This window comes from Nanorana parkeri, unplaced genomic scaffold (genome assembly GCF_000935625.1).
Source record: "Nanorana parkeri isolate BGI_ZX_2015 unplaced genomic scaffold, ASM93562v1 scaffold651, whole genome shotgun sequence".
In the NCBI taxonomy this organism is placed as follows: domain Eukaryota; kingdom Metazoa; phylum Chordata; class Amphibia; order Anura; family Dicroglossidae; genus Nanorana; species Nanorana parkeri.
The window spans coordinates 442,307-467,000 of record NW_017306919.1 but is presented as its reverse complement, the minus strand read 5'-3'; the positions used below and the strand labels follow the sequence as shown (position 1 = coordinate 467,000).

The window sequence follows — 24,694 nt, the reverse complement described above, 5'->3', positions numbered from 1 at the left end:
TATATATATATATTGTTGCATTCGGATTTGGCACTTAGAGATAGAGAGATTTAGCGTGGCACTGTTTAATTTATTGTTGGTTATTAATTTTACTTTTTTTAGTGCATGCAGCAGGGTAGGTGTATTGGCGCAAGGATATTTACTAAATTTTTGGTGTAATACAATGTTACACATACATTAAATCTTACTTTAACATACCTCCCTTTTATTCAGCACATTGTTTAAAATAATCAGATATTAAAACAGCATCAATAAAGACATTATCACTTCCCTCAGAAGTCTACTATGCCATTGTTCCACCACTAGTGTGGTCTTTCAATGCTGAATTTTCTGATAGGGCAACAACAGTATTCTACACATTCCAAAGAGACAACCACTTCTTCAGGAAATGTGGAAGATATTCATGTGCATGTGTGTCCTAGAACCTCACCAGGAAGTGTCCCATTAAAAGCCCATGTCCATAAAAGCAGATAGTATGCATAGAGGAGGTTTCCCTTCATCCCCAGAATCTCCCTTATTTAATGGCTCATCATCCTTGGTATGAAAAAAATATTGTTCTGATAGACGAATCCCACTTTTGATTCCTTATTGTTCTTGATATACACTGCTTTATGCTTGTTACCTTACCAAGATTAGAGTAAGATATACTGTACAATCACCAGCCATATGACCCAATCAACCATAGCAAGATACCCAAAAGATCCCTGTATTTGGGGTCTTCCCCATTCTTATTCCTTGACTTCAGTCATTGCCGCACTCAGATATCTTGCACCTCCTAGTTCTCAATTGGGGAGAGAGAAACTCTTCCGCCACTCCAGTCATTGCCTTTTATGTATATGTAATACAGTATGTATGTATAATATGTATATATTTTAAGCATATGTAAGTATATGAAAATCCTATTAATTAACTTTTCTTAATTGTTCCTTTTTGGTCTGTTAAATATACTGTTTGTAAAGCCATAGCCGGAAGCTTGTGCGCTACTACGAATGCACAGTTCCCAGTCTTCCGGGTTGCCGGAAAACATGTGTTAGCACGCATGCACGCACAATGTGGCACACGGGAAGCGACACAGTGGCACACAGGAAGTGACACAGTGGGACACAGGAAATGACTCACGGCCCTCTGATAGATGCTCCTATTTAAACCAGCTGGCCCAATGGGTCAGTGCTGTATGGTCTTTCAGCTTGTGCTTGTATTCCTGCTGATCTGTTGCCTGTTACCTGGACCCGGATTGCTGCTGACTTCAACTGATTGCTGTCTGCCCCTGACCTCTGCTTGTTATCTGGGCTCCCTGCTCCTTCTGTACCTTGCTGACCGTCTGGCTTGACCCCTGGCTTGTTTGACCTCGCTCCAGTTTCTGCTGCAAACCTCGCTGACATCACAGCTGTGCACCATCCCTGCTTATTCTTCCAGGGATCCAGTTGCCGGACTTGTACCAGGCACCGTGTCTGAACATTTTGGCACCCGTGCTTCTCTCTGTCTACTCGCTCCCTGTTTCCACATCCAGGGGTGTGAGACAAGAGCTGCAAGGGAGGCCTCCTCAGCTAATCGGTCCTCCGCCAGGTACGTGATACTGTTGTAAGAATGTTGTTATATGTTTGGTAAGTGCAAATCATGGATTCTTCTAGAAATCCAGTAGGATACTTAGCCCTGGTCAGATTACCTGTGTTCTGAAGTCCTAATACACTTACTGTCATAGGGTGACAACATTGCTTCTCAATACATACAGTACAGTGAGTAAATTATGTCATCAAATCTAAGGACTGGTAAGCTGCAATATATTACATTTCTTGGGTTCAGATACACTTTACTATCTCAGCACTCCCAGACTGGAGCTGAATGGTGTTTTAAAGACCTGAACAAAGCTGATAGAAGGTAAACCGTTAAATCTGATGCTCTTTGGTCTAACGTTCAGGAGGTAAGATTAAACTATGTATGTCTGTATTTGGTTTAAATTCTTCTAGACCGCAATACAAAGTATAAACTAGAGTTCTATGTCCTCGCCATTAACACCACTTCCCATAAGCATAACTGGCTCATTTTAGAGAGAGGGGAATGTGAAGCAAATGAGTGGCATCACACCCCTGATATATATATATATAGAAACAAAAGGAGAGAATGGCTACAAAGGAGACTTGAATAGAAAGTAGATTCTCAATAGGTTCTACGCGTTTCGCAGAGAGCTGCTTCTTCAGGAACCTATTCATAAGAATCTATGGTTCCACAAATTATATGTTACACATATATTCTCTATACAACAGATTTCGTTATATTACGTTAAATACAATTCAATATACTGTATAACACATACAAATATGCTTCCTTGTTAGTTATATATAGTAATGTGAAACCATAGACAGACATAGAGAAGTACAGAGACATGGTGCCATATAATTAAATAAGGTTTACCCCAAGTTGCAATGCGTCTAAAAATAGGGAGAAGGACGGGCTCCAGGTGAGGGAGGATGGACTGAGATGTGCATCAATTCCACTCCTGTGGGGGCTTTCCGGGGAGACCAAGGACAGGCTCAATATCTGCCGAAATTTAACCACATCTGAGTGTATATGTAATGTATTATTTATCACATAAGTATATTGATACGTTCGTGTGTTATCAAATGTGTACCCTAAAGTCATAAAGCATTCACAAATGAGATCCAAAAGAGGAGCAACCTCCATGTAAATTCCCAAAGAGAGTAAGTGGTCCTCAACGATTGTCCTTATGTGTGTTGAATGTTTTATTCTCCATAACAAGGAAATGGGAGTGAAAATCCACACATTAATTACTCCTAATAGGAAAAATGTCAGTGATTCCCTTACCTGTAAATGCCCAGGCAGCCCTCGAGCGGAGTGACAAGCGACTTCAGAGAGTCCTTTCCCTTAAACGTCCCCCCCGGAAACTGCACGCAAACGCCGCACGCCGATACCTATAGAGCCTATTGAGGATCTACTTTCTATTCAAGTCTGCATTATTTTGGCTAAGATACGTATATGGTCATTTTCTTTATTTTTGCTATTTGTGAACTATTTGGAATGGCCATAATGTTCTATCTTATGTTTTATCTTTGTAATAAAATAAACTTTTTTTTAATAATATTTGGTTATTGTACCATTTTGTGGCACCTAAAAAGCCCCGGGCTCCTTTGTAGCCAATCTCACCTTTTGTTCCTTAAAGAGTTTTTCAGACTGGGGACCATAAATTGTCTACAAGCTAATAAACACTTATTGATTGTTCCATTGGTACAGATTGGGGAAAAAGAGGCGAGTATTCTTAAATCAGTATCAAAACGAACCCTTCTCCTGGTACAAATGCTAACTCAGTAGCATTTCTATTTCTGCTGCCTTCACCTTACCCACTGTTTTTTCCCTCATACTCATCATCATGAACTGGTAATTACCAAGGATAGTAACCAGTAACCGCTATGGGGCCGGGCACAGGGGGGCCCGGCCAGGGCCGCCTGGGTCGCTATGGCATGTGGGGGTGCTGGCTGTCACAGACACAGCTCAGCAGCGGCCACGGCGCATTTCCCCTCATAGCCGCTGCGGAGCTGTGTCAGTGACAGCCAGCCGCTGCGGCAGATGAGGGCGGTGTTCGGAATGGAGGAGGCGGGGCCCGCCTCCTCTTACATCACTGGCCAGCGACCTAAGAGCAGGTGGGGCCAGTGATGTAAGAGAAGGCGGGGCACGTCGATAGCAGAGGAAGCGGGGCCCGGGGACGGAACAGGAGTCGGGGCCCGGTGACCACAGAGGCGCTGACAGGTAAGAGATCTCAGACCCTGCAGAGCCCATTATTGAGAGTCTATGGTGGGCTCTGCAGGGTCACTCTCCGCTGGGGCTCTGCAAGTGGCATGACTAGCAATCACGGGGCCCCATACAAAATTTTGCTATGGGGCCCTGTGATTTCTAGTTACGCCCCTGATAGTAACATATTCAAAACAGACTAATGATCTTGATGAATTAGGTATAGTTGATTGAGCCATGGCTTGAGAGATAAAGAACAATTCAAGAACGCATGACTTATATAATATTCTAGCTAACAAAATATTGTTTATTGCTGATACCACCACTCCTATTTAGTCTGCTGAGCTCTTTCTAGCTTATGAACTGATTAACTGCGCGTACGGGTGAGGAGAAAATGATTTATTTTCTTAGCTCTCCAGAGTATTTGGGTTTTATGTTGCATGATCTATCATCGCTAAGGTTCCCACGTGTCCTAGTTTTCCAGTGACTACAATTTTTATCATTTTCTTTAAGCTCAGAAGGCAGAAAGAATGATTAAACAATGGTATTTAATTGATATACTGCCATACCCAGTAATGTCAGGCTTATTCAATGCATGCAATGGTAATGTGCAAAATGCAGCAACCTATCCTGAGAGTTTGATTCAAAGGAAAATAGGCTGTTCACTTTGCAAGAGAATTTGCACTTTGCAGGGGGGAGTTTCCTTTTAGCTAAGTGAATTGGGTGAAGTTCTGCTGACTTTCATCACCAAATTATGTGCAAGTAAAAATCACACATTTACTAAGTAATGATAATTCTGTTTCAAAACACAAATTGCCTTGGGAAGTACACAGCCTATTTGCCTTTAGTAAATCATCACTAAGCGCCTCTTACCATAACATATTAGGTTAAGCTAAAAGTTGGTTGCTGCTTGAGAAAGGCTGATCTATATGAAGGATGTAACTGCAGCATAGATTTCATGTCAGCACATGACCACACATCACCAGAACAAAAAATCAGTTGTGCCTGCTTGACGGTACCCTCTGCTCATCATATAGATAAACAGAGGTACATTGGCCATCCTAGTCAGTGCCGCACAATTGGTAAATGTAGGGATGTCCCAATACCAATTTTTCAAGGCTAAGACTAAGTACTTTCCCTCAGGTACTTGCCCATACCAATTACCGATCCTTTTTCTTAAAGGGACATGTGACATTTTAAAAACAATACAGCCTAATGATTTTAGGGCAGTTTCTTTATAATTATGAAGAAATGTAACTCAATCCTTGATTATTCAGCAATGGAGAATGGTAACCAGCAATAGAGGACTACAGATCCCATCAATTCATGATTAAACAGTAGTTAAACACGGCTTTTATTCTATACACAAGGGAATGGGGTGGCAAAAAATAGATGATTTCGGCTCCTGGGTTTCCATAAACATTATAACAAACAAGGTTCCCTCAAGCAACAAGGAAATCCCAAAATGGAGCTGTCTAGTTAATAATTAGTAACATGATAGTTATATCACAAATAGTTTTTAATAAAGTAGAAAATAAACCACACAATACAAACATTAAAATCTTAAAACCTCAAAGCTTCCCTGCAACAGCTCATATGTGCATAGATAAACGGTGGCAATGATTATAGTTACCCTTCACGGGTGACGAGCAGCCAGTGACAGTAGATCAAACACTGAAAGTAGATCAAACACTGATGTATCCTTGTTTCAATAGTCATTCATTCCTTGTGGTGTTTCATTGTAGCAGTCCGAACAAATTCCACAGCCAGATTATGGTTTCTCATAAAACTTCAGATGACGTGGAAGTAGTAAGTATACGTTTAGTGGCTGCTGGTTTGTAATAATTAAGGAATCACAACAGATTGTTTGAGAAGTTGGTATTCACCCGGTGGTGTCCCGAAATGCTTGCAGTGGCTTAGTGTTGTCTCACTCGTGAGTGATGTCGGAGGGTATCTCCTCATAGTACTGCCGCACCGATCAGTATTATAAAGATATCTTTAGGGTGAAAGACACTCTGCATTCAGACCTCTGGTGCAGTTACGGCTTTTGAGTCTGAGCAGCCATCGCTCGGTCCGCTCTGTGTTATTCCATTAAGCCAACCATTCGTTTATAATTTGGCAGGTACTTTTGAGCTGTGAGGGAAGCTTAGATCACGCTTTCCCTGATGCGTTTCCCCCCAGCAAATGGGGCTTCTTCAGAGGGGCGTGTTATACAGGGCTATGTGCGGTCTCACCAGGGCTGTGTGCAGATCTCACCAAGGCTGCGTTTGGTTCTCACCAGGGCTGCGTGCAAATCTCACCAGGGTTGCGTGCAGATCTCTCCAGGGCTGCGTTTGGGTTTCAACCAAGGCTGAGTTTGGGACTCACAAGGGCAGTGTGTGGGTTTAACCAGGGCTGTGTTTGGGACTCACCAGGGCCCCGTGCACGTTTAACCAGGGTTGCATGTGGGCCTCACCAGGGCTGCATGTGGATCTCGCCAGGGCTGCTTTTTGGACTCACCAGGGCTGTGCTAAGGATTCACCAGGGCTGCGTGCAGATCTCTTCAGGGCTGTGTTTGGGACTCACCAGGGCAGTGTTTGGGTCTCTCCAGGGCTCTGCAGGTGAGTGCCGGGCTGAACGGGTAGGAATCAGGCTTGTGCTGGGCTCCGGAGCTGTATAGGCAGGTGTGGGGCAGTCCTATCGTGTGTCGGCGCCAGGAAGTAGGAAGAGGCAAAAACAGCTACCTGAGGTCCCCAGCAGGGTGCCTGATGTCGCCAGCAAGTGTGGGACCTGAGGCAGCTGAACTTGTTTAAAATTTAAAGGGCCGGTATCAGCCTTTGGAATCAGGGCATTTTCACGAGTACAAGTACTTGTGAAAATGCCCTGTATCGGTACATCCCTAGGTATAAGGATTTCAGGTCTTCCCACTGTGTAAGCGCACACCCTAAGATATTCATTATAGAGTAATTACATGTCAATAGGACTTTGTAAGTAAAATGGACCTAACATTAATATATTATTTACTCTAAGTACGCTCATGTAAGTAATATGTACATAAATGTAACAATTACAAGTATTAATTGCCTCTCAGAGATTACATTAGTCCCTAAAGATATTTAATCTGCTTTGCTCTCTACAACGACAGAGCAATCTTTGTTCAGCCATTATCCAGGATCATTATAATCTACTTTCTGAACTGTGATGATGACTCAGAGATGATACATACCTGTAAATCTAAGAGCCTGTGCAGTTCTTGGCTGTGTACACAAAGATCTGAAATAGAGAGATTTCTAAGCGAACTGGGAGGGAAGAAATCTCCATTCCTGGGCTCGGGCTTTAGTGGTGACCAGCACCAAATGATGGTGCACCTGTGCACAGCGCTTATGAGGAGGATGCTGGGTCAGGTTCAAGGCTCTACCTGGGTGACAGAGGAGGTCTCTGCAGGAGTCAGGAGGGCTCAACCCCGGGACCAGTCTGTGGCTGGCGGACTGAGGAGTGTGTCACCTGTGTGGTGAAGAGTGTTTGGTAAACACGCAACCTAAAGTCGGGGGACTTTGTAAGTGCTATTTTGCTGAAGAAAGAAAACTGTACTTTGTGTTTGAAACCCCTGCGAGGGTAAACCTGTGTGGACTTTTGAGTTGGATTCAATAAAAGTGGGCAAGGAAGCCCTTTGCAAAATCTAGTAAGTAGATAGATTTTTCAGACTGAAAAACACATTTTTGCCTTCTTTTCCTAAAAGATTCATACATAATTTATGAACGTGGGCCATATAACTTGCAATCTGAATGTGTAATCTCTATTTAATATCATTTAGCACTACCAAAACTATATAGTAGAAGTTCTACCTTTACTCAATCCACTCAATTTTAGGTAGTCACGTATGCTGTCATACTACTTAACTGGATAGATTTTAAAAAGACTGTTTAATCAGATTGCAAGGTGTATGACCAGCTTAACCTCCCTGGCGGTATGATTATGTCAGGAATTTTGTGCCAAAAGCTGTACAATTTTTTGCATAGAAATTTGGTGTTATGTATTGTAGGCCTGCAATTCTTAGTAATTACTTACTTAAACCTGACCAAGCAAGACTTTAGTAGACATCCCAGAAGTGATAAAGTTTGAAACGCAAAATCATGAATTATAATTTAATAAATAATATAATTTTATTCAATAATGTAATAAAAAATAATGAAATTTGTCAAACAAAGAAAATTCAATAAACATCCTGAGTGTGATAAATTTTGAAACATGGGACTGCACAAAGTCCGACGTCACAATCAGGACAATGGAACCTGGTTTCTTTTCGGACTTTCTTTCCATTGCCATCTCTCTTTGAGCAGCAAACTACGCACATCCTGGTAGGTGCTGCCTTTTTTGCGGTTGGCGGAATGTAGTCCATAAAGTGACGACCAGTCAGGCGTTCTGGATTGACAACGTCAACAGCACGACGTCCAGGTCTGTTCACAGCTACTGATGGCGTCTGGTAGTTGAGAAAAATCCGCTCAGCCACCTTCCAGATAAAGTCAGAATGAACAAGAGGCTTGTCAATCTTTGCTCTGTGCAGGATATATGCATTCCAAAGGCATTGTTCCAGAAGATGCCTGAAGATCTTCTTATAATATTTTTTTTGTTGTTTGCGCATAGCCGGATAAAATGTCATTGCCTGATCGGCTCTGTCGACACCTCCCATTGTGTTGTTATAGTCTATCACGACTTGCGGCTTCAGCACATCTTTCCCACCTTTTGTGTGGACCATGGCAGTGGAGGTATTGTGCACAGAACTCATAAGACACACGTCCTTCTTGTCTCGCCATCGCATTGCCATCATCTTACCCTTCTGCCAGGCAACCATTTCTCCGGTTTTTAGTTTTTTCTTGGCAAACATAGATGGCATGTCACGTCGGTTAGGCCTAACGGTACCATATGCATCCGTCTTGTTTTGTAGCAAAACCTCATACAGTTCCGGAGACGTGTAGAAATTGTCCGTGGTCACACAATATCCCTGGTTCAGCAATGGCTCCAGCAGTGTAAGGACAGATGATGTGGCCATCCCATAGCCGCTGTACCTGGGGTTGAACTTCGTGCCTTTACCGGTGTAAATGACCGAATTCCAGATGTACCCAGTGGATGACTCGCAGAGCATATAGGATTTGATGCCAAACCGCACTCTTTTGGATGCAATGTACTGTATCCAGCTTAGGCGTCCCTTGTAGGCCATCAAACTTTCATCCACGCTGACGTCCCTTTCTGGCACGTAGGTCCGCTGGAAATTGGTCACAATCATTTGGCATACCTCCCAGATTTGTTTTAGTTTGGGCGCAGGATGCGTGGCCTCATTAAATTCTTCATTGTTCGTGAAGTGGAAATACTTCATGATGAGGGAAAACCGGTATTCTGACATCACGGTGCCAAAAAACGGAGTGGCCAGTAACTTATTGGTGGTCCAGTACCATTTCTGGAGCGGTTTCCCCACCACCCCCTGAAGAATGATGAGTCCCAGAAACTGCCAGATGTCCTCTTTGGTCACCGGTTCCCACTTTCTGCTTCTGGAAAACCTGGCATGCAGCGTAGCGGATTGCTGCTCTTGGTAGCGATTTGTCTCCGTGACAATTTTTTCAATTACCTCCTCAGTGAGGAATAATTGCAGGTATGCCAGAGGGTTGTCACGCTCAACATCTACCTTCATCCCAGGTGATCCAGTGAACGGGAATCTTGGGGGCGCTACCTGGTCCGTATCGCAATCAATAGGGCACCAAGTGCGCACATCGTTGAGGTCAGGTGCAGGATCATCGCCGTTGTCACTTGCCAGATCAGTGTCAGACGACAAATCTCCCCACGACTTACTATCGCTCACTTCTGCGAGCACCTCCGTGTCGCTGTACTCAACTGGTCCAAAAACGCTTTTGTAGTAAAGTGGCGCTTTTTTGATGCCATGTTATAAAAATTTTATGAGCACAAATGACAGCACAAATCACAGTAAAATGGCAGGCAAGGGGCACTGTACAGTGATCAAGTGTCAGATCTGAGGTGATACAGTGTAGTCCTCTCAGATTACACTGTATAAGCTCTTTTATGTGTGTTTCACTTTTGAATTTGCCGCCCAGTTCCGCTCCCATGCGCCGCTGCTGCTCGCAGGGAACGGAGCCAGGAAGTCAGATGCCGGCTGGCGATCATGGCGGAGGACATAGATCATTCTCGCCGGCGATCATAGCGGATGACATCGCTGGATCGCCAGGAGAAGGTAAGGAAACTCCGCTGACAGCTCTGCAATGTTACCCCGAGCGTGACTCGGGGTTACCGCTCCTGGCAGAGAAAATTACCCCGAGTCATGCTCGGGATTACCGCCAGGGAGGTTAAAGAACTCAGGGAAAAACATTTCTTAACCCTTGCATTGGGTTTATGTGCTTGTTTTCATCTAGGTGCAAAACTAAAGTTATACTCACCCAAATCTTGCAGCCGGATGGCTGTTAGATTGATTCTTCCAACCTTCTCTCCCCCTCTGCTCCAGTGGTCTAAGGTCCTGTGAGTCTTTGCGTCCAATATACAATAGGATGTGAGGACACTGAGCGACATTCCATCGCTGGAGCGAAGGGTGAGACAGGCTGGAGGGAACGCTCTAACAGGCAGGCGGCTGTGAGATTCGGGTATAATTTTGTTAATACCGGGTTAATTTTTTTTTTTCCCCCTGGAGTTCTTCTTTTGGTGGGGACTGAAAAGTCAAACAGACGTTTAATACAAAATGTATTTTCTACATTGTATATGTGTGCTGGTGTATATAAGTCAACAAAAGATGCAAGCTGACCTTCTGTAGTAATGTAAAAAAAAAACAACTATACTTTTAACCATACTTTTAACTGCATAACTCTAAGAGGCAAGATTAAAATAATAAAAATAAATAAAAAATGCAGGTTATTAGTAGATTGGTAGACAACTAGTAATAGTGTTTAAAAATAACACAATCATTAAAGAACGCCCGGAGAAATTATATTTTACTGCATTCTAGACATGCTTAATGTATCGCCATGTCAATGTAATTTTCCTTTTTGCTAAATAAAGACATTTATTGGGCATGCCAGATAACGTATTAAACAAAACTTTCCCACAGTTTTCTCAATGAACTTAATTAAAAAAGCAGAAAAAATCTGTGGGGTAAAAAAAAAAATCAACACATAACAGGAAACGGGGGTCCTTAGAGGAAAAGCTTAACAGCCTCCATATGAGATGCTGATTGTATATCCCTGGCTCTTGTAAGAGTTGTTTCTTGGTTATTTTCTTAGAGAGTTCACAGGAGGCTTTAATCTGTGACAGATTTGTGGTTTTATTTAGTGCATTAGGGAAAATTATATCAGTTACCAGTGACATGGCCAAGGGTATGAAAGACTGGGGGTGCACTGGGATTTGCAGCCATAATAGCATATCCATGCCTATTTTCAGGCAGTCATCTAACATGTGGTGAAGTGTGAAGCAGGATGTCACAGAGCTACATCCGCTGCTTATCATCTCTTGTGTGTCACTAAATTAGACACAGAACATTATCTAACATTTTTTTCATATTCGTTTTCAGCTGCATCAAGTTTTATTTCGGGCAATTCCAATCAAATATTTCTAAACCCAAGAATAAATATGTAACATTTTGCAGCTTTCCAGTCCTCAGATTCATTTTTTTTCAGGCTAGGTACAGAAAATACCTGTTGATCCTGCCAGAAATACATTTTCCTTGTCACTTCCTGTAAATAGAACTGAAATCACGAATAATGTTAGCTTTCTTCCATGCTGTCTTCTATAAACAGCTAATGTAAAGTTCTGCACTTGGGGACTAAAAACATGCATGCGTCATACACTCAAGGGGGAGTATGTTTGGGGGAGTCAATGATGGAGAAAGATCTGGGTGTTCTGGTAGAGATCATAGACTGAATAATAGCATGTAATGTAAAGCCGCAGTTCTAAAGCAAGCACAATACTTTCTTGTATTAAGAGGGGTATAGACTCCAGAGATAGAGACATAATCCTGCCCCTGTACAAAGCATTAGTAAGACCTCACCTGGAATATGCAGTTCAGTTTTGGGCACCAGTTCACAAAAAGGATGTTGTGGAACTGGAGAAAGTGCAGCGAAGGGCAACTAAACTCATAAGAGGCATGGAGGAGCTCAGTTATGAGGAAAGGTTAGCTGACCTGAATTTGTTCTCTCTGGAGAAGAGGCGATTAAGGGGTGACATGATCACCATGTATAAATACATAAATGGTCCATATAGTGAGCTTGGTGCCAAATTATTCACGTTAAGGTCACTGCAAAGGACAAGGGGGCACTCTGCATTTGGAGGAAAAGAGGTTTAACCTTTGCATATGGAAAGGATTCTTCACAGTTATAGCTGTGAAAATGTGAAATAGACTCCCCCAAGAGCTAGTTCTAGCTAGCTCAGTTAATTGTTTAAAAAAAATCTGGATGTATTCCGAAATGCACAGAATATGATTGGATATTGAGTTATTATAGGTATATTAAGCATCAGAGATTATTGATCCAGGGAATATCCGATTGCCTTATGGGATCAGGAAGGATTTTTTCCCCCTGTTGGAGCAAATTGAACCATGGTTTATATGGGGTTTTTTTTGCCTTCCTCTGGATCAACAGGCGGTAATTGTGGCCATGGCATTCTGTTTAGGCTTTTTTTTTTCATATCTCTATAGGTTGAACTTGATGGACATGTGTCTTTTTTCAACCTGACTAACTGTGTAACTATGTATTAATTCCCCTGTCTCCTGATGTAATAGAGATGATAAGAGGAAGACATCGGTGTAGTCCAAATCAGAAGAGCAGCCTGGGTGACAACTATTGCTCCCTCCATAGATACAAAGGAGTGGGTGACCATAACCACCCAGGGACAGGAAGTGTGTTATTTGAAGGATTAACAGGTGAAAATAAAAGGGGAACAAAAAACAAATGCAGCCACCACATTTAAAGCCTGTTAAGCTTACATTTTTGTAATTGTGTTTAGATATGCTTTAAAGTGTATTTCCACTTTTGCAGCCAAATTTGGACACCTGCTTTAGATTTGTTCTGTGTGCCCATTTATATAGCACAACTTAAAAATTGCTGCTTACCTTTTTACTTGCTTTTTTCCCCTGAAAATGCAAAAAGGGAAATATTCTCCTTCTATGTAATGAGTTATAATAATGAGTTATAATATACCATAATTAACCCTTAGAACACTGTCCTTACATAAAGGGTTAATGATTTCAAGGCTTGGGAGGTGCATTGTACATTAAAGAAGAACTCCAGGCAAAATAAAATGAACCTTTGCAGTGGAGCTACCCCCATACTGCAAGGGCTAAGTGCTGGTCTTGGTCTAGGGTGTAAAATAAAAAGATACACTCACCCAATCCTCTTCCCATGGCAGTGACCAATCACTCCTCTCCCTCTCCGCCCTGGCTTTGGAATGTCCCTCAGTGTCCTCACATACAATGCAAATAAATGGACGTTAAGATGTCCAGGGTTCTTAGACCGTCGAGCCCAAAAGAGAAGAGGCATTGGGGACTGGTCTAGCAGCCAGGCAGGATTGAAGGATTGAGTTTATCTTTTTAATTTACACCCTAGACCAAATCGAACACTTCACCCTTGCAATGTGAAGGTAGCCTCGCTGCAAAGGTTAATTTTTATACTGCCTAGAGTTGTTATTTAATACACTTTCCCTCTGCGTGTCCCCAGTTTTTCTCTCCACTTTCACATGGAAATTGTTCAGAATAGCTTGCAGTCTGCCCAAAGGCCTGCTCCAAAGAAACAACTAGAGAAGTAAGAATGCAGTGTGAATGGGAACACATAACAAACATACTGTATAATGGGGGTTTCTCAAAACTTCAAAAGTGGACCTATACTTTAAAAGAGAACTATGGGGTCAGTGTTTTCCCCCATAGTTTTCTTAAGGGTCACTGCATATCTAGAGGGAGAGCCAGCTGTATCCGCCCCCTCCCCCGTCTGTTCCTCTAATCAGCACTGGAGGATCAGAGTGGGGAGGGATCCCTGCAGGGAGCCGTGAGTGACAGTCACTGCTCTCTGCAGGGAGATGATCGAGAAGTGAGCGAGCGACAGTATGTGTCCGCTCACTTCACGATCTATTGAGCCGACGTGTGACAGTTTAATTGTCACGTGTCGGCTCGAACTATGAGGATGAGTGATTTTCATTCACCGCATAGTTCTCCTTTAAGTAAAATCTTTGCTATATATCAAAATTATTACTATAGGTTAGACAAATCTGAATGATTTGTGGAGTTATAGCTATCAGTTTAACATTATTTTATTATTATTATCATTATTATAATTTTTATCTAGGGATGTAAATGTCACAATTTTTAAAAAAAAATTGTTCAAGAGAGAATCTTCATTAATGAATATAACACTGAAAGAACTCCAAGCAGTGTACTACTTTTAGTTGTGTCCCCATACAAATCAATAGGAATTTCACTGATGGTTTCCTGCCTCCACAGCGGTGCACATAGAGCAGAGGTGAGAAGGCTTCAGAACTTTAGACACAAAGGTCTCAGTAATGGAGGGCAGAGATAAATGTTATGTACACAACTGCACAACCATCTTTAACATTTTGAGTTCTTAGGGGCCCCAAAAATTGATTGTGAGAAAAGCATTTGGGATCTCAATTGTTAGTCAAGTGCCATGTGGACCCTTGGACCACTAAATTTTTGTGTACCTTTGCAACTGAGTGCTTTAATACAGCCATAACCATCACGTAATGTTTTGGAAGAACAGTTAGTCAAAAAAGTTCTTCCATAATGATAGAAAATGTCTGGAATACATATTTAGATTGTCCCCTTTTCCAAAAGAAATGGGAACAATAGTTCTACTTAACAGGCGCCAGGTATGAAGTTGTACCAATCAAGGAGCCATATTAGAACCCGGTACACTAGAATTTGGACAGATTGCTGAGCATGTTCGGCCGACCCGAAGCCACACGAAGCCACCCGATGTACGGCTGATTTCAGCCGTACAAACCTGAAGTGAATAGCCGAACAGCGTCCGGCTCACTTCACTTCGGGTCGGTCGTTCACTTGGCTGCCTACAGCAGCTTAGTGAATAGACCCCCTAATGTGTTCCAGATCTATATTTATATGCCACAACAGAGCATAAATGCTATATATGACTATACATTCGATAAATGCCTAGAGCTAACTGAATAATGTACAAACGTCATATGGCCATTTGTGCATGACATCCCTTTAAACTGACGCAAACAATGGCTCCCAGATGAAAAACTATTCAAAGCACACATAATTTGTTCATTTATTTTCCAAAGTGGTCCTTGATAAATTACCTGTTCTAAACACCAGATGTGCATCTTAAGCAGAAACTGGTGTTCCCTCCACTTGACCTCACCAGGCTAAAAGCATAAGTGACAGAGATAAAGCAGTATTTGTTGAAATGGCTCACTGTACAAGAGACATATGTATCTATCTTTCTCCAGTCCCATATTTAGACAAATTTATGTTTTATTTAATTCTAAAATGATGGCGGGATTATAGCAAACATGTTAATATACTGTTACACATTCATGTAGATCCAAAGGATACTGCTCCTTATGAAGTACACCACACAGTTTGACTGAAGGGGATAATGTGCCTATAAACATTAGGCTCCATCAGGTCCATCAGCAGAGGGCGGTACAATGCTAGTTTACTATTGGCTATTGCAAATTGAAATAGCCAATAGGAATCTGGCAATGCATTCCAATGGGCAAAAACATTTTATTTTTTTTTCTATTCTGACACGGCTCCGTGTCAGAATAAAGAAAAAAAAAGAAAAATCAGTGTTTCTCTCCTGGGCGGCCGGGAGCGGGAGGCTCCCAGAGCGCCCGAGAGATTTTTTTTCTTTTTTTTTTTTACGGCAGGAGAACCGCCGGACAATAGAAAACTATTGGGCGGAGCTAGCTGTCACTGCTAGCTCGCACAATCGTTTTCTATTTACTTTTATTTAACTTTTTAAACTATTTTTCTGTTCTGCTCGGTCCCTCTGAGGGACCGAGCAGAACAGCCGAGCCGAAATGCCGCTCAGAGGCATTCGGCTATTCACTCACTGCTGTTCGGCATCTATAAGAATAGCCCGAACAGCAGTGAGTAGCCTGCCGGAGGTTCGGCTCAGCCGATCCAGATGTTAGATCGGCTGAGTCAAACTCCTTCTGCACTTCGGGTCAGCCGAACATGCTGAGCAAGGCACGGCGGGGGAGGAGGCTGACCGCAGATCGGGGCTGACAGGTAAGAGGTGTGCAGGGGTGTGACGGTCTATGGTGGGCTCTACAGGGTCACTCTTCGGTGGGCTGTTTGGGATCTCAGGTGGGCTCTGCAAGGGGTGTAACTAGAAATCACAGGGCCCCAAATTGACCCCTGTGATTTCTAGTAACGCCTCTGTTCCCAGCCAATCAGCTTTGAGCCAGCCATACAGCATGGAGTTGGCTTCCTGGACAATCAGGGCGCCGGGCCATGAGTCATTACCCGTGGCCCAGCTTCCTGATTGACCAGGAAGCCAACTCCATGCTCCAAAGCGGCACTGCAGGTTCTGGTATCGGGTTACGTATTGTGACATTTAATACATCAAATACAGTATCAGTACTGATACTAGTATCAGTATCAGTGCATCCCTACCAGCTACACAGAAGGACCCCTAGGAGGCGGAAGGGGGTGGGCCATTTTTTGTTAAAGGTAAAACGCCACGGAGCTACTTTATAAAAGGCACCTATGAATTCATCTCTGTAATCAATAATACATCACCAAATGTATTTTTCAAATGCAAGTAGTCAGGGCAGCCATCAGGGGGTACGGTCGATACTCATGTAAGGGGCCCCGGCAGCCTGGGGGCCCACCCGGGTCCCTTACATGACTATTGGCCGGTGAAGGGCAAGGAGGCGGAGGCCTGGCCCTAGCAGCGCAGGGCCCCAGCATTGCTGCTCCAGCGGCTTTGAGACAAGCTAGGGCCCCATCAGCAACGCTGCTCGTCTGATGTCAGACTGGCCGGAAGTGATGTCACGTTAGTGACGTGACGTCACTTCTGGCCGGTCCGGCGGGCAGACGAGGCCATATGTGCAGCTAAGAGGAGCTAGGAAGGAAGGAAGGAAAGGAGGGGAGGGATGCAGCCCTGACCAGCCCACCTGAGACCCCTTCAAAGCCCAACATAGACAGTTTCAGATGGGCTGTGCAGCATCTATGGTGGGCTCTGCAGGGTCACTCTCAGTTGGGTCCAATGTCCAGCGCGTCACTAAGCCCTGCGTCCAGCGCATCACTAAGCCCTGCGTCCAGCGCGTCACTAAGCCCTGTGTCCAGCGGCGGGGTGGGGGGGGCCCAGCCTAAAGCCGTGTAAGGGGCACCAAAATTTCTGATGGCTGCCCTGCAAGTAGTATAAGTACCTGACTAGTCATCAGGCTCTTGAAGTTCTTGTACAGCAGAGCACAGAGCAGGGGAATGAGAGAACAGCACAAGGAGCCAATGAGGTGTGCTGCAGTGCAAGGAGCAGACTGATAGGAGAGAGCAGCAGTCTAAGTCCTGTGAGTCATCATGCTCTATACACTGGGGGTATTTATCAAAACTGGAGCAGCCAAAATCTGGAGCAAATTTGCAGCCAATCAGCTTATCTCTCTCATTTTAAAATCTTACCTGAGCAAACTGGAGAAAGATGCTGATTGGTTGCTCCAGATTCTGTTTTCTCCAGTTTTGATAAACCCCCCCCCCCCACCCACTGTGTACAGGAAGTGAGAACTCTGAGGGACATACCATCGCTGCACTGAAGGAGACAGGCAGGAGGGACTGTTCTAAGAGCAACCTGGCTCCAAGGATTGGGTGAGTATAACTTTGATATTTTTGAACCTAGGCAAAAATGACCCTTGCAATGCAGTGATAGCCCCACTGCAAGGGTTAAGAATATTTTTACCCAAAGTTTAAGCCCACAGACACACACTGTTGAGGGTTGTTGGGGGGAAAGGATGTTCCTCACTGATGACTATGCCTGTGTGCTACAGAATAAAGCTATGAGCTATTTCTATCACTGCTTCCGGGAACAGTACTCAAACAGTATGCAAAATGAGAAGGCTATGAAAGAAGTCCTTAGCTAAAACCTAGAAAGAAAAGTATCTTTTCTCAAGGATATAGATTTATATGTGCTTCTACCCTGCTCTAGGCTAGGTTCAGATATCGGAGATCCCGGCACAATTGCACACAGCAATTGCCGCGTGGCCCCATCGATTTCAATAGGGTTATATCTGCGCCGCAATCGCTGAAAAAAGGTACATGGACCTCTTTTTGCGACACGCACTGCACAGTTTTTTGAACCACGATCGTGAGCGATTGCACGGGTGGTATCATGGCGGGAAACTGTGCAATCTGACTGGCACGAATGGGGTAGCACCGCCAGCATGATCCGCGGCGGTGTGTGATTCAGTGACCGTGCGACCATCTGCTTGGTTTAATGCCTGATTGCCGCGTGGTCACAGATCGCCCTAGTATGAACCTAGAAGTCAGTGTTTGCTCCCACCTTCTGCCCAGTCCTCTTGGCTGGCCCATCTATGTGGCCTGTAATTGCTGTAATGCAGTGCAGGGGCAGCCCCACTGCAAGGGTAAGTTTCTGATTTTCCTGAGTTCTTCTGTAAATGGATTTTTTAAAGGCAAGCTGCAATTGACCTAGTATCAGACTCTTGCAGTGCCTCTAAGGCCCCATTCACACTGAGCGACATAAAAATTGCACGATTTTCCGCGCAATTTTATATGTGCGATATTGCGCGACGTCGCGCAACATTTTCCTATTGGGCTGTATGCAATCAGGAGCAAAATCGCTCGAAATCCTCAGAAAAAAGGGTCATGTAGGAGCGACAAGCTACAGCGACGAGCTACAAGCGATATTGAGCAGCGAGATGTGAACAGCTCCATTGAAATGGATTGGAGAAGCTACATAGAGCGATATCGCGTGGAAATTATGAGCGATATAGCTGCTAAAATCGCGCGATAAATCACTCAGTGTGAATGGGGCCTTAAGCAGAGCTCAGACTGTGAGAGCGAGAAGCAGCACAAGGAAACAAGTAGGTGTGCTGTAGTGCTTATCTGCCAGCATGGGACATGCCAGTAGGAGGAGAGAGCGGTGTGACAGAAAGAATCAGAAATGTAAAGAGATGTGTGACAAAGCTGTGTAACTCTCAGGACTGGATTGACGGAAATGCAAATCGTTTGGCAGGTTTATATTTGTGTATTTAACTGTTTGTCTTGCGTTCAGGTTTAGTAGACAAAAATGTAGACAAACCCGTAGTTAACCTTCTGATAATTTTACATGATGTATTGCTTTATTGCTATGGGCTTTGCGATCTTCTAATAAGATTCATACAGGTTCTGTATGTTTACATGATTTAAATAAGCTACAAATAATTGAAATGGGCATACATCTGCTTACATCAAGGCCAGACAAATGATGCTGGAGTTCCATTACTTACATTTGTACATATTGGCCGAAAATATATTTGTGATGTGGTCACTGGAATACATACTTTTGCAAACATTCAGTAACTGTGAAGCCTGTAGCCATGGCAACCAAACAAAAAATGCAAAACATAATATGACTATGTAAATGTCACGTAGTAAAGTGACTTCAGCAAAAGAATATTCTTTAAATAGAATACTAACAGGTAATGGTAAAGTGGAAGGAATACAATGTAATAAGAACATTCCTATCTTTTAATTTAACATTGTTTGACCACCGTAGTACCAGAGCTGTTTATTAATTCATGCTAAAATCTAAATTTTTGGATAAAAAAATGGCTTTAAACCCCCAAACAATTATATATTTTCTGAAAGCAAAGGCCCTGTAGAATAAAAAAATGATGGCTGTATTTTTTTATGTTGCATGATATTTGCACACGTTTATCAACGTGTTTAAAAAACACTAACATTAATTTTAGTGTACACAATATAATACCTACTTTTTGGATAAGAAATAAAAGATGAGGTTATGTCGAGTAAATAGATACCAAACATGTCATGCTTAAAAATTGCATGCGCCCATGCAATGGTGAAAAACGATGATACTCAAAATTGTCCATAGGCACGCTTTAAAAACCTCACACCTACCTACACTCATCAATTTAACAGTAAATTATGGCCCAGGAATTATTGCTCTTACTCCAGTGTTCGCAGCGATACCCAACATGTGTGGCAAAATGCGTGTGTGTTTATTCACATGCAGATGGTGGGGTTAATTTAAATGTTTACATTTATGCAGGAAATGCAGGAAGACAATCAGGAAGTGAGCAGATCGGTGCATGTTTTTGCTCACTTCCCCATCGATAGAGCCGACCTGCGACAGCTTCTTTAGAGGTCGGCTGTAACAATGAGGATGAGTGGAAATCACTCACCTCATAGTTCTCCTTTAAAGCTTAAGACGTAGGTTTTGCGGATGTGAGATCTTTAGTTATGGATGTGAGATGTTGTTATTTCAATGAACATCTCTACAAAACATAGGAGAAACTCACTGGTAATTATGAACACCACAAACTGCAGAATGAAGGTAAGCTGAACTGTGGCAGCTTGTAATTACAGTGAATGGAAATACAGAGAAGCTCAAGAGAAGAATCTTAACTATGGGTCAAGGATAACCAGATGTCTATGTGTTCATGCTAGAATGTTCAACTAAGATTACTGAATGTAAAAATGACATTAAAGGGAACATGATATGTTCCAAGTAATGCATCCTTTGTCTCAAGTACAGTGTTTGAATGGCCACTATTATCCACAAAATGAAAATAGATATTAGGCTTGATTCACAAACCTTTATTACAAGAATAATTAACTTTATTTTAGTCATGTGACTGTAATTTTTAAATCTTATTGGCCTCTAATACCCAATACCCTTCACACAGAAGGCACACGACTTGCTTACCAGGAACAATAACAAGTGCCAAAGGAATGAGTCACTGCTTGACAAAAGAGCTTACAGTTCCTGAAAGGTGTCACCCTGCACAGTGCACAACTGTTCCTCTTTTGGAACGAAATCCCTCTATCCTTTTTCCTCCTTTGTTGTCCCTCAATGTGGTCTAAGGTATTTGTATTTACTATTTAACAACCTAAAGTAAAATACTGTACAACACTAGAAATTTCAATCAATCTCTTAATTATTGCATTTTTGATTTTAAAAAAAGGGTCTCATATATCAGTACATCTTCAATGGCTACAGTGTTCCCTGCTACATATACCTCCCAACTTTCTTAGGGGAAAAAGAGGGACAACTTTTAGTATGAAGTAGAATAAATGCAGGATCGATACCAGGCAGATCTCCAAGAAGTAGGTTTCCACAGCTAGCCGGTAACATGCAGCAATTCAGGCTCCTTAAAATAATATGGGCTTGCTGGACCCTTTTTATAGGGATTTGAACAATAGAACCATATGTGTTATCTTGAATTATGTTCAAAAATCAGATAATAATGCCATCCTCGTACTTGATCATGCCAAGCATATTAAATGGTTCTTCTTGTCTTGATAGGACTCCCTCAGATTAAGGTTAGAAGACAGCTGTCTTGGCATTGGACCTATTGTTCCCTAAGCCAAGGTCAAAAAACATGTTTATGACTTTCTGCCTTTGAACCCTTGTTACCTCAAACTATGAGGACTAAATGTCGCTTATGAACTCGACCTACAAAGCTAAATGTTTTACATGTTGCTTATTCATACAACTCATTATCTATGTACTATATGTACTGTTTATATGATGTTTCCACTAAATCAGGACACCATTAATTGTGCATTATATAAATACAGGACAGTAAACTTACTCACCATTCTCTACAATACATTGCTAATATGAAAGTAGAGGATTCATCTTAAATGTATCTATTATAAGTGAAATGCTCTGCAAGGCTAAAACTTTCTGCAACCTAACTATAAGGCTACATTCACACTAGGTGCAATTAGATGCATTTATATGCATTTTAAATGATTTTCTAAATGCATATATAGGCATCTAATGATTTCCGATGGAAATTGGAAAAATTAAAAATAATAGAAGTTAGGTGGGTCCAGGGATTAATTGGAACTTCTAAATGCCACTAAAACACATGTAAATGCATGTAAACGCAAGATGCATTTATTTTCTGAAATATCATTGACTACTTCAATGGACTGTTTCAATGGACAAAGGACAGATGCATCTAAACACATATGTGTGTAAGAGCGCATCATTTTAAGCATCCAAAAGCATAAACGAATCAACTAGTTTGAGAGATTTTGCAGACAGATTTATAAAAAACCGCAAGTTGCAAGTGTGAATGAAGCTCAATATTATTAATAATAGTGTTTTTGATGATTAATATCAATATGAAATATACAGTATAGGTTAATATTAAAATCCCACTAAAGTACAAGGTATGTAGGCAACAGACATGCCCCTGCCATACCTTCAATTACTAAGGCCCTAAAGATATAATATGCAGAAAATGATTGCTTAATCGCACAAGTGTTTTTCTCCAATGCTTTTGCTTTTTACTGGGTTTTTAAAATAGGAAATGCAACAATTTAGATGTTGGATGGAATTTTTAATGTAGTATAACACTTTATGGTTTGTAAATGGTAAATATTTCTAGAGATCAATACATTAGGACAGTTGGGAGGCATGGCCATGTGTTATTGTACTTTGGCACAAAAAGAAGGTTTACCCTTTTTTAAGAAGCTCAAACTACAAGCACTGTGAGTTCTAAATTTGTTAATTGCTTTTACATGCATGTTGTTCTTTACCTTTAATATATTTCTACAAAACTACAAATTCCACTTCCAATACAAGGTTCCTAACTATAAAGAGTTAAATCTATTTGTCAGGTTAAAAAGCCTTTAAAGTTGACTTTCCGTGAAATTAGAAGATCTGCTTTATTGACAGTCCCCTTTATTGACAGTCCCCTACCCCCTAAGGCCCTCTTTCACATGGCTGGTCCAATCGGGTCCACCTGTTAGTTATTCAATCGGACCCGATCAGATGCCCAATGCAAGTCTATGGGTAGCCATGTGTAAACGGATGAGCGTCCGTTTACACCCAGTTACTCCCACCTCTGGCCGGGTCTGGAGAAACAAGTGGATCAGAGATCCGTTTCGCCAGACAGGATCATTCTGGATTGAGGGTAATCTGATGTAAGCGGACACATGTCCATTTATATCAGATTCCACATAGACCAACATGGGGTCTGGCAGGTTCCATTTTTCCTCCATCGCAAAGTGGAGGAAAAAAACTGTACGGACTTGGATGTCACAGCGGGGACATCCGTTACGTACTGCTGTGATCAGGAGAGGATCCATGCATGGATCCTCTCCTGGTCAACCCGTGTGCAAGGGGCCTAATCAGGAGCGTATCCACAGCAAGGCAAACAAGGTGCCTTGGACGCTGATCTGTCATTACAACTGGGCAGAGCAAGCCATGAGATCACGGCTGGCTCTGCCCAGCTGTCATTTGCGTGGAGATTCATCGGCTTCAGACGACCTTTCTCCACACTTCGCCTGTCACTATGGCTCAGCCGAGCTGAAGCATATAAGTTCGGCTTGGCTGAGCCCTTCGGCTGCTGTAGGGGCTATAGTGAATAGCCCCTACAGTAGCCCTTCGGTTCAAATGAATCGAAGGGCTCGGGCTGCCGAAGTGAGCTGAAGGAGTAGCTGAAGCTATGGCTGGATCCTTGAGCTCATTAGCGAATAACCCTCTAAGTGTGCATTAGTATTAACTCTAGAAGTAATATTGCCTGGCCTAACCTAACTTGTAACTGCTACCGGTAGTGAGTGCAGTGTGTTTGATTTGCAGATGCCTGTGTGCCAGTCTGTAGGCGACCAGGGTGTACTGACTTCAGTTGTCAGGAGTAAGGTTTCCTACATTTTGTTGGGGTGGCAGTTTAGATATTACTGTATTTATGCCAGTTCTGTTTTTCTGCCTCTACCTTGTGCTTGCATTGGGGAACTTTGAGGTTCACGCAATAAATGGCCAGCACACTATTCAATTTCCAAGGATGCCCAATAGAAGGCCTCCATTTTCCCGGTACCCTCAGTGCTTCCAACTGTGACAAGCTGAATGAATTGTTCTGCGTTTAATCACATAATAGTAAAGCAATGTCTGTTTTATTGCCAGAAATGTGGAGCACAGTCAAAATAAATATTTATATTGTTAAAGCATACATAATTCTTTCCCAGCAAAGCGATAACGTCTACTTTAAGTCTGTGCAACAGAGCTGAGTGAGGCTCAGTAAAGCTGTATAGATCGCAGCAGAGATTTCACATCTGGTATCTATTAACTGTTATTCACATAAATAATAAATAAAGGCTTCGTGTGACTGAGGCTTAAATGCTATTTGGATTTCCTGTTCTTTAAGCAAAGTTTACATCAGACTCGAGTTCCCTACAACTTCAAGACCACATAAAGCTAGGCAAAGGATCACTCTGCTGCTTTTATTTAAATGAACAGGGAAGAAAGCCATATCTGCATTTTGTAATTGGAAACGTTCTTTGTTAGAGTTTTGAGGATTTAGACAAAGAACTGAATCAATAAAAATGGTGGGAAACTGTCTTATGTTGTTAAAGGCCAGTAACAACAGTACTAATTCTCCCAAAGCACAGGAGGGGCTCATTTGCAGTGTGGGAAAAACAGCCATCCATACATTTCTTTCAGCTTTTTTATTGTGGTCGACTTTTTACACTGATACCTGATTTCAGGTATGTGTTTAATACATTTCCATATTGGAAATCAGCCATTTGCTTGTGACATCAGTCAAACTAGGTCAATCGCATACAGGTTCTAAAAATACAGATATTAATTTTGCCCAAATGTGTTTGCCAAATGCTACCTGCCTTTACCACTGTGTAACCTACATTAACTATTGTATTCCCTAATGTTGCACTTAAGGAGGGCTTAGTTCAGCACATTTGAGTGGCGTAAGGGTTAGGTGAAGTCATCATTAACCTCTATGGCCCATGATTGTT

At 42.4% G+C, this 24,694-nt stretch overlaps 1 protein-coding gene across 1 annotated transcript in view; it reads right to left on the bottom strand.

The window, feature by feature from the left end:
- LOC108792504 (piggyBac transposable element-derived protein 4-like) overlaps positions 1-24,694 on the bottom strand; it is a 145,155-nt gene that overhangs the window by 10,949 nt on the left and 109,512 nt on the right. The window contains exon 5 of the mRNA XM_018563296.1: positions 8,008-9,609. Within this exon, the coding sequence (XP_018418798.1) occupies positions 8,008-9,609 (1,602 nt within the window). The remainder of the gene's footprint in view (positions 1-8,007; positions 9,610-24,694) is intronic.